The sequence below is a fragment of the Callospermophilus lateralis genome, chromosome 6 (assembly GCF_048772815.1).
Source record: "Callospermophilus lateralis isolate mCalLat2 chromosome 6, mCalLat2.hap1, whole genome shotgun sequence".
NCBI lineage: Eukaryota > Metazoa > Chordata > Mammalia > Rodentia > Sciuridae > Callospermophilus > Callospermophilus lateralis.
This window is the reverse complement of record NC_135310.1, coordinates 62,442,498-62,455,214: the sequence shown is the minus strand read 5'-3', so window position 1 is coordinate 62,455,214 and position 12,717 is coordinate 62,442,498. Positions and strand designations below refer to the sequence as shown.

General features: G+C 34.4%; 1 protein-coding gene across 2 annotated transcripts in view; it reads left to right on the top strand.

Annotated features, from left to right (window-relative positions):
* The window catches only part of Grik2 (glutamate ionotropic receptor kainate type subunit 2), a 645,182-nt gene that overhangs the window by 362,631 nt on the left and 269,834 nt on the right, over positions 1-12,717 (top strand). For both annotated transcript variants that reach the window (XM_076859896.2, XM_076859897.2), the window contains exon 9: positions 3,426-3,539. In XM_076859896.2, the coding sequence (XP_076716011.2) occupies positions 3,426-3,539 (114 nt within the window). The remainder of the gene's footprint in view (positions 1-3,425; positions 3,540-12,717) is intronic.

Sequence of the window (12,717 nt, the reverse complement as noted above, 5' to 3'; positions counted from 1 at the left end):
CTCAATAGTTTACTGAAAAAGTCACTCAAATGAAAAAAAAAAAGAAAAACTCAATAGTTTACTGAGAAAGTCACTCATATCCAAAAAAGTGGATATGATGAAATATAGTGAATTTAAAGAATCTTAATATTTATATGGATAAGCTTATGTCGATGAGAACTTTGCATATTTAGGTAGACTGAATAAATAATACCTGCTAGATCAATATCACATTAAAATAATTTAATTTATGTACAAAGGTTTAATGTAAAAGATAAATTAATAGTTTTCTTTTCTTTGAAGAAAAGAAGTTGTGTAGCTAGTTAGGGTAGTATGGAAGGCAAACTTCATCATTGCTAACTCCCAGGTTTGAGAGAATGAGGAAAAAGAACTACTGATTTCATAAAGAAGCTATAGAAGTAAAAAATGCATGTATAGAATATCTCATCCATCAATGATTGAGTACACTTTCTTCTCAGCAGCACCAGGATCCTTATATAATATAGACCATGTTATGCAAGCTATCAAATATGTTGGCATGCAACTGCAATATTACCTTAATATATTTTTGATATTTTTGTGTTTTTGCATTTTTCTTGATTAGACTTGTTTGATTGTTATCAACTTTTAGCTATATTAGTTCTTCTCTATTTGATATATTTCTGCTCCCACTCTTATTTTTCCTTTCTACTTCTTAATTTGAAAATAATTTGATTGTTTCTCTAGCTTCTTTATGATACGAGTACTTTAGTTATAAATGTTCATCTAAGTACTGTTTCATTCTAGAGATCTCATATTTTAATCTCTTATTATCAATTAGTTCAAAACACTTTATATGTACTTTTATTTTCTTCCTTGACCTGTGAGATATTAATAAATATGCCACTTAATTTTGAAGTAGTTGACATGTGGGAGTGAGGTTCTATGCATCTTAAAGTGATTGAAATCATGTAATAAATCATGCAGGAAACACAGTCTGCATGATTTTAAATTTAAAAAATAATAGAAATGGAAATGCCTTTTATATTGATTGGATTGGTTACATACATGTCAAAACATGTCAAAGCTGATCAAATTACAAAAAAAAAAAAAGTGCTAGGAATGTAATCAATGGTAAAGTACCCCTGGATTCAATTGCCAGTACCAAAAATTAAAAAAAAAAAATTTAAAAAAAAATGTTTGCCATGGGCTGGGGATGTGGCTCAAGCGGTAGTGCACTCGCCTGGCATGTGTGCGGCCCGGGTTCGATCCTCAGCACCACATACAAACAAAGATGTTGTGTCCACCGAAAACTAAAAAATAAGTATTAAAATTCTCTCTCTCTTTCTCTCTCTCTCTCTCTCTCTCTCTCTCTCTCTCTCTCTCTCTCTCTTAAGAAAAAATGTTTGCCAGAGCAAGGGAGTTTACTACTTGCATTGGGTGGGACTCAGAAGCCCTATGATTTGAACAAAGCATAGCTTTGAGAGGTACCATTGCCTAGAGGCTGTAGGTGTGGGACACTGGAGATGGCTATCAAGTACTGATGCATCCTATGAGACTTGTTATGGATGTGTGTTTGGCTTTCTTTGGTTGGTTCTGAGTTGGAAGCCAAGGAAAAAGCAAAGTGACTGTCATTGCCTTACTGGTTTGGACTATTTAAAGTCTGTTGCTCTCAGGGTTGGTTCCTGTAGAGGTTGTGGGTCAAACACAGCTGAGCTTGTCACTAACAAATGCATGTCGGCTTGTGAGTGGACTGAGTGGCAATGTCACTTTCTAGTAAGGTCAAAGAATTTCTATCTTCATCATGGGATTAAAGGTGACACCTGCTGTTTTATATTATTGATTGATCAAATTTTTAAATAAACTGAAATGAGATTCATTCAATATAACACAATTAAAGTTTTTGTTGGTGGTACTGGGGGATGAACCTGGGGTACTCTAGCACTAAGGTACATTCTCAACACTTTTTATTTTAAGACAGGGTCCTACTGCATTGCCCAGATTGACCTTGAACTTGGGATTCCTATCTCAGATTTTGGAGTAGCTGGGATTATGGGCATGTGCCACCATGCCCGGCAAAACTCACAATTTTAAGGTGAACACTCTGGTGGCATTAATACAGTCATAACGTGAAACCAGCAGCTCTATCTAGTTCCAAACATTTCCACCAACCCCCAAAGAAATTCTTTATGCATTAAGAAGGTGCTTCCTATTCTTGCCTTCTCAAACTCCACAGGAATCAGCAGTCTTAATTTTGTCCTAATGGATTTGTCTATCATAAACATCTAACATAAATGGAGCGATAAAAATTTTAAAAAACTATTGATTTCACATCTTTCTTTGTCTCTGTTCTCCTTTGATGATGACTGTTGTTGTAGGATACAGTAACAGTGTAGGTGCCATATGACCCACAATCTATGCATTCCATGGTATCCTCTACTTATATGTGTCTTCGCAGAGGATAGTCTCTGCATCTTAGATGCTGGATCACTGGGTATGAAATTCCTATATACAAAGTGTACATGGTTGGATGAAGTGGTGCACACGTGTTATCCCAGCTACTTGAGCTGACAAAGAAGAAGGATTGCAAGTTTGAGGTCAGTCTTGACTACTTAGGAAGAGCCTTTCTCAAAATAAAAACTATAAAGGGCTAGGGGTAGCTCAGTGGTACAGCATCCCTAAATTCAATCCCCAGCATTTTACAGACACATACTGAGAGAGAGAGAGAGAGAGAGAGAGAGAGAGAGAGAGAGAGAGAGAGAGAAGGAAAAGAAGGAAAGAAGAAAAGGAGTATCTGCCCTATTCTATCAAAAATATTAGTTCAATTAAAATTCATATTAAAGAGAATACAGGAGCAAGTATTGATGAGTTATCTAGATGAGACTGCTGCAATCTCCTTTTCTGAGAGTATTTTAGAAGCTGCAAAGGTATGTTTTCAAAATTCCAAAGATAAATCTGGATATGACCTTGTCCTACTGGGGGTAGTCGAGAATACTAGTTAACTCCTTCCTTACTAGTTAATTCCTGCCTTTACCTATTAATTTATTCTGGATCCTTAGGTTTTTTTACTCTGTCTTTTAGCTTTGTCCCTAATATGGAATGCTATCTTTATAAAGAGAATGTGATAGATCCATTATAATAAAAGATATACCCTATTCATGAGTTTTAGCCAGCTGTCAAGGTATCATCAAATGTGGTTTATCTTGGTGAATGAAAGTTTGAATGGAAAATTAAGCTCCCACACTGACTGTAGCAGTGCAGTGGATCATTTTGTTCTTTAATGTCACACTTCATTGGACACACTTCACAAAGCAGTGAATCATGCTTAAAACAAGCAGCTTTACTTTAACGACAGGAGATAATGCAGCAGAGGTGAATAATAAGTGTTAGCAGTCTTAACTTTCTCTGCAGTTCTCTCTCTCAGGTGCCTGATGGACAATTTACAAAGTATATTTGCTATTTTATAGATTGGAACTTGGGATCCAGCCAGTGGCCTGAATATGACAGAAAGTCAAAAGGGAAAACCAGCTAACATCACAGATTCCTTATCTAATCGTTCTTTGATTGTTACCACAATTTTGGTAAGTATTTGTTTTTCCATTATTTGTAGATAAATGTACATACATATGGAAGTGGAGAGACTAGTAATGAACAGAATGCAATCTATCTTATAGGTATTTATTAATTACTGCGCAACATACAAGTCAATGTTAATATAATCATAGTTTTATTTTGTTAATCTTCAATGATATAAATTATATTAATTTTGGGGATGTTTAATACTGATTTAAAATACAGCTTCATATATTATTGGGAATCTAAATTTTTACAAAATAAATTATTGAAGAATTATCAATTATCAATGTTAATATTTGAAAATATAGACATGCAAATATAATTAAATGAGGAATAAAACATGAACTTTATTTCTGCTTATTTCCTGCAAATTTATTTCAAGGGACATAGCATTTATTTTTCAGTATTTTCCCCCACTATAATTATTCCTTAACCTTGTTTTCAGTCTGGAGAATAACTTTACTAATCTCTCTAGTGAAATCAAATGGCAAATGCTTTTTAAGCCACAAATATTTTCACCATCAACCTAATTAAGTGAATGTCGATCAGCTAGATAATTTTACTTCACTTATAATTGTATATTTTAATAAGATCACACAGTAGTGGTCATTTATGCCATTCATAATAAGGAATTTTACTTTTAGGATAAACAAAGAGCTTTTCTATTATTTCATCAGCATGTTTGTTTCCTCAGGTAGTAATAAGAATATGAGGTTAGCGTCGGGAGCAACCCGCTATAAACATTAGCATATATATAATTTCTAAATTTGATTTACAGTGGCATATCAAGCCAGGAGGAATTCATATGTTTGTCCTTTTATTAACTAAGAAAGGATATCAAAGCTGTAGACAAATCAAAACAAAATAAGTTTCATTAAAAGCTTCTGATAATGAAAGCAAAGCTAGTAATCTTGAAATGACAGAGATAGAAGTCATGAGATTTTCAAATAGCTCCCTTGCTAAGGACCTCAGAATACTTGTTTCCTATATATCATATTTAAACTTCCAAGGCCCTCTTTAACTGAATTTGACATCTCCCTTTCTTTTCAAAGATAACTGATACACCCACCAATCCAGCCCTGTTCTTCAGTCGAAATGTTCTCATAAGGCAGTAGCACATCCTTTTTCTTGTCCATCAACTGGTACATTCTTGATTTCATTATCTTCTTCTTGTACCTATGCAGTAATCATAAAACTAACCCTCTGCTTATTGCCTTACCCTTTCCAGTACATCCTAGTCCTCTCTGTAAAAAACTTAATTCTGTCATTTCCCTGCTTACTTGATTATACATTATAATCTTATGTGCTTAAGAACCATTAAAAAGCCCCCAAATTTCATCCTTGATATTCAAGGCCTTTTATAGTCTTGTCCCAACTTGTATCTTCATTTTCCTTATAGGAGATCAGTGTTTAAGTGAGTTGGAACAATCTGTTGGCCTACTGCTGTGATTATGTAGGCACAGTATTCTTTCTCTGCTATATGTTCCTATCCAGTTCTGAGCTATTATAGTATTAGGCAGTAATATATATGATTTAGAATTAATATTTTGCTATTTAACTATTTCTTGCATGCATTATTTTTCCCAAACATCATTAAAATATCATTAGAGAAATAAGATTTGACTTTCTTCTGTTTTTATGCCACATATGCCTTCAGAGTTGTCAGAATAAGGAATGTTGTATAGAGAACATCTGTATCCCTTAATAGTCTCTATTTTTTTCTGTGTTCTTCCGTAAACAACCAAATTCCCAAATATATCATTTATTGCATGCCTCCAAATATGTGCTTGATTCTTCTTTATTTTCTGTTATGTAAATGTTCTTTATATTTCCAGACTCATTTCAAATGAGATTCATGTCATGAAACTCTTTGATCTCTTCTTTAGTTGACTGTGTGGCAGGGAGTGTAGGGTATACTTTACCTGTTAATATTTCATTGTGGAACTTACCATGCATTTTTTATTTTAGAAAATTTATGCATGTCTGTGTCTCTATTTGACATGTAAGCTGTACAAGGGTCAATAATCAAATTTCATGCTTTTTTGATTTCTCGGTTTCAGAGAAAAGTATCTTCTTCATCGCAATCACTCAGTAAATATTTATCAAATTAAATTGTGAATGCTATTTAATTAAATGAAAATTTAAAGGAAATAAACAACCTTTAAATGAATATATTTAAATATTTTTCAATTGTGTAGGTTATTACAGTTTCCTAATACAAACGAAACAAGTGATTAATATTACTCATGTAGTTTCTGAATCTTGCTTAGTTATTCAGGATTGTTTTGTAAATTGTTATATTCAGATATTCTTCTGAACCATAAGCAATTTTACTTCTATCTTTAAACTATTAGTGTTTCAGATTTATATCAGGGCCAGTCATAAAACTTTAAAAATGTACTGGTGGGGCTGGGGATGTGGCTCAAGCGGTAGCGCGCTCGCCTGGCATGCGTGCGGCCCGGGTTCTATCCTCAGCACCACATACAAAGATGTTGTGTCCGCGGATAACTAAAAAATAAATATTAAAAATTCTCTCTCTCTCTCTCTCTCTCTCTCTCTCTCTCTCTCCCTCTCTCACTCTCTCTTTAAAAAAATAAAAAATAATAAAAATGTACTGGTATTCTAGATATAATTTATACTGTTTGAAATAGTATTTCTAGTCTTTGAGCCTCAGACAGCTTCATTTTTCAAGATTCTACAGGAAATGCTAATCTGTAAATATGATTGAGAACTACTAATTAGATTATTATTCCTTGTAATTTAATGTAAGTAAACCATCACATATGTACTATGTTTACAATATATATTGTTATTGTTACATACACACACACACACACACACACACGGTGTATATATATATATATGAAGTCACTATTTTCACATCTCTTAGTTGAAAAAATTCTTTTTCTTTCTCTGAATGCTCTTCTTTCCAAGTGTCCACAGTCAAGAAAAAGAACAAATTTGAAGGGATTATTTACCTTATTTATATAAACATTATGCATGTTGTAATTTATTGGTACCTCATTTATATTTTGTGGAGAGATTATGATCATCTAATTAATGTTATAGTTATTTTTCCTGTTCTCTTTTGTTAAATCTTACAGGAAAATGTGGTTTTTATGCCTAATGACATTTCTTCTAAAGTTCCTATTATGTAAAGAAGACACAAAATGAAATTCAGCTATGATTCTTATTTAACATTTTTATAATGTATCTTAAAAACCTGTGAGATGTTCTAGAATTCAGCATTATCTGTGAAACAATCATGATCAGCTCTATTTCTCATGAACTATATTTATTCATTCACTTAATTAAATCTCCTATTCTTTTATTGAATAAACATTCATTGAATAATAATATACAGACATTGTGATAAAGGCTTTATTGGATGAACAAAATAGATACTGTTTTTGCCCTATGGAACTTAGATAATGGCAAGAATTCATATGGATAATTACAAACACACACACATATACACACATTCATGCACACTCAGCTGTGATCAAGATATTGGAGTAAAGTGAATGATTAAATGGCTTGGTTTATATGATGATAGTTGCACTGCTGGTCAAGAATGAAAAATTAGGACTCCCAGCAGAAGAATAGGCAGCAGAAATCCAAAATTTGGGAAGAATTTGCAAAGGAAAATAAGGGAAAAGGAGAGTGATAGGCAGAGAGAATATCATATGCTGAGTGTCCTAATGCAGGAAAGGTATTGGGAAATTTGGAAAATTGAAAGAACATGATGAACAGGGCCAGTGCATTGGTTTGCTTCTCAGTTTCATCTGATATGAATATCTGCATAGGGTTCATTACCAATGATAATAACAAACATTTATTGCATGCCTTCTGTGTGCCACACATAGTTAAGAGTACTACCCATGTATTTATTTAATCTTCATAATAACCTCTTTGAGGTAAATGTCATTATTTATATCATTATACAGATGAGAAAGCTGATATCTAGACTTTTCAAGAAACTTACTCATGTTTGCACAGCTGGAACGCGGAGTAGCTAGGTGTCCTCCAATCTGGTTAGTCACCTTGAGCTATTAGTTCTGTATACAATTTCTGTTGATTCACTATGAAAAGTCTAACACCTATGGTTTAGAAACAAAATAGTACCTTGACTGAGAATTCATCACTTAAAGCAATATCTCTCATCAAGAAGTCGCACATCTGCTAGAGAACTGTTATGTGCTTCTGGGCATACCCTAATATCTAGACATTCTCCTTTATAGAGGCTAGCATTCAGCCTCCTCTTAGGTGGATATGTGGATTTTTAGTTTCTGTGTTTGCCTAACTTAGCATTTCAGCCTTTTAAAATCATAATCTTGAATATTCGTAGGCAAATAAAATAGTATTGGAGCTTAGGTCATTTTTTTTCTCTTTAGAATTGGGATTAAGAATTGAAGTTGTTTGTTATATTAAAGGAAGAAGAACTAAGGGAGGAAGGAGGAGTGAACCAGGAAAGGTATTGAGGAATCAAATTTATCACACTGTGTTACATGCATTCACAAATATGCCACAATGAAACCCATTAATATTTTATTACTATTATAAGTTGTTCAAAACATTACATAGCTCTTGACATATCATATTTCATACATTTGATTCAAGTGGGTTATGAACTCCCATTTTTACCCCATATACAGATTGCAGAATCACATCGGTTACACATCCACGTTTTTTACATACTGCCATACTAGTGTCTGTTGAATTTTGCTGCCTTTCCTATCCTCTACTATCCCTCCTCCCCTTCCCTCCGCTCCCATCTTCTCTCTCTACCCCATCTACTGTAATTCATTTCTCCCCCTTGTTGTTTTTTTTTACCCTTTCCCCTCACTTCCTCTTATATGTAATTTGGTATAACAATGAGGGTCTCCTTCCATTTCCATGCAATTTCCCTTCTCTCTCCCTTTCCCACCCACCTCTTGTCCCTGTTTAATGGTAATCTTCTTCTCATGCTCTTCCTCCCTGCTCTGTTCTTAGTTGCTCTCATTATATCAAAGAAGACATTTGGCATTTGTTTTTTAGGGATTGGCTAGCTTCACTTAGCATAATCTGCTCTAGTGCCATCCATTTCCCTGCAAATGCCATGATTTTGTCAATTTTTAGTGCAGAGTAATACTCCATTGTGTATAAATGCCACATTTTTTTTTTTATCCATTCATCTATTGAAGGGCATCTAGGTTGGTTCCACAGTCTAGCTATTGTGAATTGTGCTGCTATGAACATCAATGTAGCAGTATCCCTATAGTACGGTCTTTTAAGGTCTTTAGGGAATAGTCCGAGAAGGGCAATAGCTGGGTCAAATGGTGGTTCCATTCCCAGTTTTCCAAGGAATCTCCATACTGCTTTCCAAATTGGCCGCACCAATTTGCAGTCCCACCAGCAATGAACAAGTGTATCCTTTTCCCCACATCCTCGCCAGCACTTGTTGTTATTTGACTTCATAATGGCTGCCAATCTTACTGGAGTGAGATGGTATCTTAGGGTGGTTTTGATTTGCATTTCTCTGACTGCTAGAGATGGTGAGCATTTTTTCATGTACTTGTTGATTGATTGTATGTCCTCCTCTGAGAAGTGTCTGTTCAGGTCCTTGGCCCATTTGATTATTGGGTTACTTGTTTTCTTATTGTTTAATTTTTTGTGTTCTAGGGCTCTATCTGAAGTGTGAGGAGTAAAAATTTGTTCCCATGATGTAGGCTCCCTATTTACCTCTCTTATTGTTTCTCTTGCTGAGAAAAAAACTTTTTAGTTTGAGTAAGTCCCATTTGTTGATTCTTGTTTTTAACTCTTGTGCTATGGGGGTCCTATAAAGGAATTTGGAGCCCGACCCCACAATATGTAAATTGGAGCCAACATTTTCCTTCTATCAGACACAGAGTCTCTGATTTGATATCAAGCTCTTTGATCCATTTTGAGTTAACTTTTGTGCATGGCGAGAGAAAGGGATTCAGCTTCATTTTGTTGCATATGGATTTCCAGTTTTCCCAGCACCATTTGTTGAAGATGCTAACCTTCCTCCATTACATGCTTTTAGCCCCTTTGTCAAATATAAGATAGTTGTAGTTTTGTGGATTGGTTTCTGTGTCCTCTATTCTGTACCATTGGTCCACTCGCCTGTTTTGGTACCAGTACCATGCTGTTTTTGTTACTATTGCTCTGTAGTATAGTTTGAAGTCTGGTTTCGCTATACCACCTGATTCACTCTTCCTGCTTAGAATTGCTTTTGCTATTCTGGGTCTTTTATTTTTCCATATGAATTTCATGATTGCTTTATCTATTTCTACAAGAAATGCCGTTGGGAGTTTGATTGGCATTGCATTCAACCTATAGAGAACTTTTGGTAATATCGCCATTTTGATGATGTTAGTTCTGCCTATCCATGCACAGGGTGTATTTTTCCATCTTCTAAGATCTTCTTATATTTCTCTCTTTAGGGTTCTATAGTTTTCATTGTATAAGTCTTTCGCCTCTTTTGTTAGGTTGATTCCCAAGTATTTTATTTTTTTTGAGGATATTGTGAATGGAGTGGTTGTCCTCATTTCCATTTCAGAAGATTTGTCGCTGATATACAGGAATGCCTTTGATTTATGCGTGTTGATTTTATATCCTGCCACTTTGCTGAATTCATTTATTAGCTCTAATAGTTTCTTTGTAGACCCTTTTGGGTCTGCTAGGTATAGAATCATGTCATCTGCAAATAGTGATAATTTAAGTTCTTCCTTTCCTATTTTTATGCCTTTAATTTCTTTTGTCTGTCTAATTGCTCTGGCCAGTGTTTCGAGAACTATGTTGAACAGAAGTGGTGAGAGAGGGCATCCCTGTCTTGGTCCAGATTTTAGAGGGAATGCCTTCAATTTTTCTCCATTCAGAATGATGCTAGCCTGAGGCTTAGCATAGATAGCTTTTACAATATTGAGGTATGTTCCTGTTATCCCTAGTTTTTCTAGAGTTTTGAACACAAAGGGATGCTGTACTTTGTCGAATGCTTTTTCTGCATCTATAGAGATGATCATATGGGTCTTATCTTTAAGTCTATTGATGTGGTGAATAACATTTATTGATTTCTGTAATTGAACCAGCCTTGCATCCCAGGGATGAATTCTACTTCATCATGATGCACAATCTTTTTGATATGTTTCTGTATCCAATTTGCCAGAATTTTATTTTTGCATCTATGATCATTAGAGATATTGGTCTGTAGTTTTCTTTGAAGTGTCTTTGTCTGGTTTAGGAATCAGTGTGATGTTGGCCTCATAGAATGAATTTGGAAGTTCTCCTTCTTTTTCTATTTCCTGAAATAGCTTGAAAATTATTGGTATTAGTTCCTCTTTAAAGGTTTTGTAAAACTCTGCTGTATACCCATCTGGTCCTGGGCTTTTCTTAGTTGGTAGTCTTTTGATGGCTTCTTCTATTTCCTCAATTGATATTGGTCTGTTTAGGTTATGTATATCCTCCTGACTCAATTTGGGCAGATCATATGACTTAAGAAATTTATTGAGACCTTCACTATCTTCTATTTTATTGGAGTATAAGGATTCAAAATAATTTCTAATTATCTTCTGTATTTCTGAAGTGTCTGTTGTGATTTTGCCTTTTTCATCCTGTATGCTAGTAATTTGAGTTCTTTCTCTTCTTCTCTTCGTTAGCATGGCTAAGGGTCTGTCGATTTTATTTATTTTTTCAAAGAACCAACTTTTAGTTTTGTCAATATTTTCAATTGTTTGTTTTGTTTCGATTTCATTAATTTCAGCTCTGATTTTATTTATTTCTTGCCTTCTACTTCTTTTGCTGTTGTTTTGCTCTTCTTTTTGTAGGATTTTGATATGAAGTATGAGATCATTTATTTGTTGTTTTTTTTCTTTTTTTAAGGAATGAACTCCAAGCAATGACTTTTCCTCTTAGAATTGCTTTCATTGAGTCCCATAGATTCTGATATGTTGTGTCTGTGTTTTCATTTATCTCTAAGAATTTCTTAATTTCCTCCTTGATGTCTTCTATTACCCTTTGATCATTCAGTAACCTATTGTTCATTCTCCAAGTGATGCATGATTTTTCCTTCCTTCTTTTATCGTTGATTTTCAGTTTCATTCCATTATGATCAGATAAGATGCATGGTAATATCTCTACTCCTTTATATTGTCTAAGAGTTGCCCTGTGACATAATATATGGTCTATTTTTGAGAAGGATCCATGTGCTGCTGAGAAAAAAGTGTAACTGCTTGATGTTGGGTGGTATATTCTATATATGTCAATTAAGTCTAGGTTATTAATTGTGTTATTGAGTTTTGTTTGGATCTGTCTCACCATCTGTCCAGTGGTGAGAGAGGTGCTTTGAAGTCTCCCATGATTATTGTATGGTGGTCTATTAGACTCTTGAACTTGAGAAGAGTTTGTTTGATGAACATAGCTGCACCATTGTTTGGGGCATATATATTTATGATTGTTATGTCTTGTTGGTGTATGGTTCTCTTGAGCAGTATGTAGTGTCCCTCTTTATCCCTTTTGATTAACTTTGGCTTGAAATCTATTTTATTTGATATGAGTATGGACACTCCTGCTTGTTTCTGAAGTCCATATGAGTGATATGATTTTTCCCAACCTTTCACCTTCAGTCTATGTATGTCTTTTCCTATCAAATGCGTCTCCTGTAGGCAGCATATTGTTGGGTCTTGTTTTGTGATCTATTCTATTAGCCTGTGTCTCTTAATTGGTGAGTTTAAGCCATTAACATTTAGGGTTATTATTGAGATATGGGTTGTTCTTCCAGCCATATTTGTTTATTTATGTTACTAAACATGGTTTGTTTTCCTCTTTGATTATTTTTCCCCCCTTTACTGTACTACCTCCCACTGTTGGTTTTCATTGTTATTTTCCATTTCCTCTTCCTGTAATGTTTTGCCAAGGATTTTTTGGAGAGATGGTTTTTTAGCTGCAAATTCTTTTAACTTTTGTTTATCGTGGAAGTTTTTAATTTCATCTTCCATCCTGAAGCTTAATTTCGCTGGATACACAATTCTTGGTTGGAACCCATCTTCTTTCAGTGTTTGAAATATGTTATTCCAGGATCTTCTAGCTTTCAGACTCTGTTTTGAAAGATTACCTGTTATCCTGATTACTCCTAAATGTAAATGTTATCCTTTCTCTTGTTGCTTTTAAAATTCTCTCCTTATT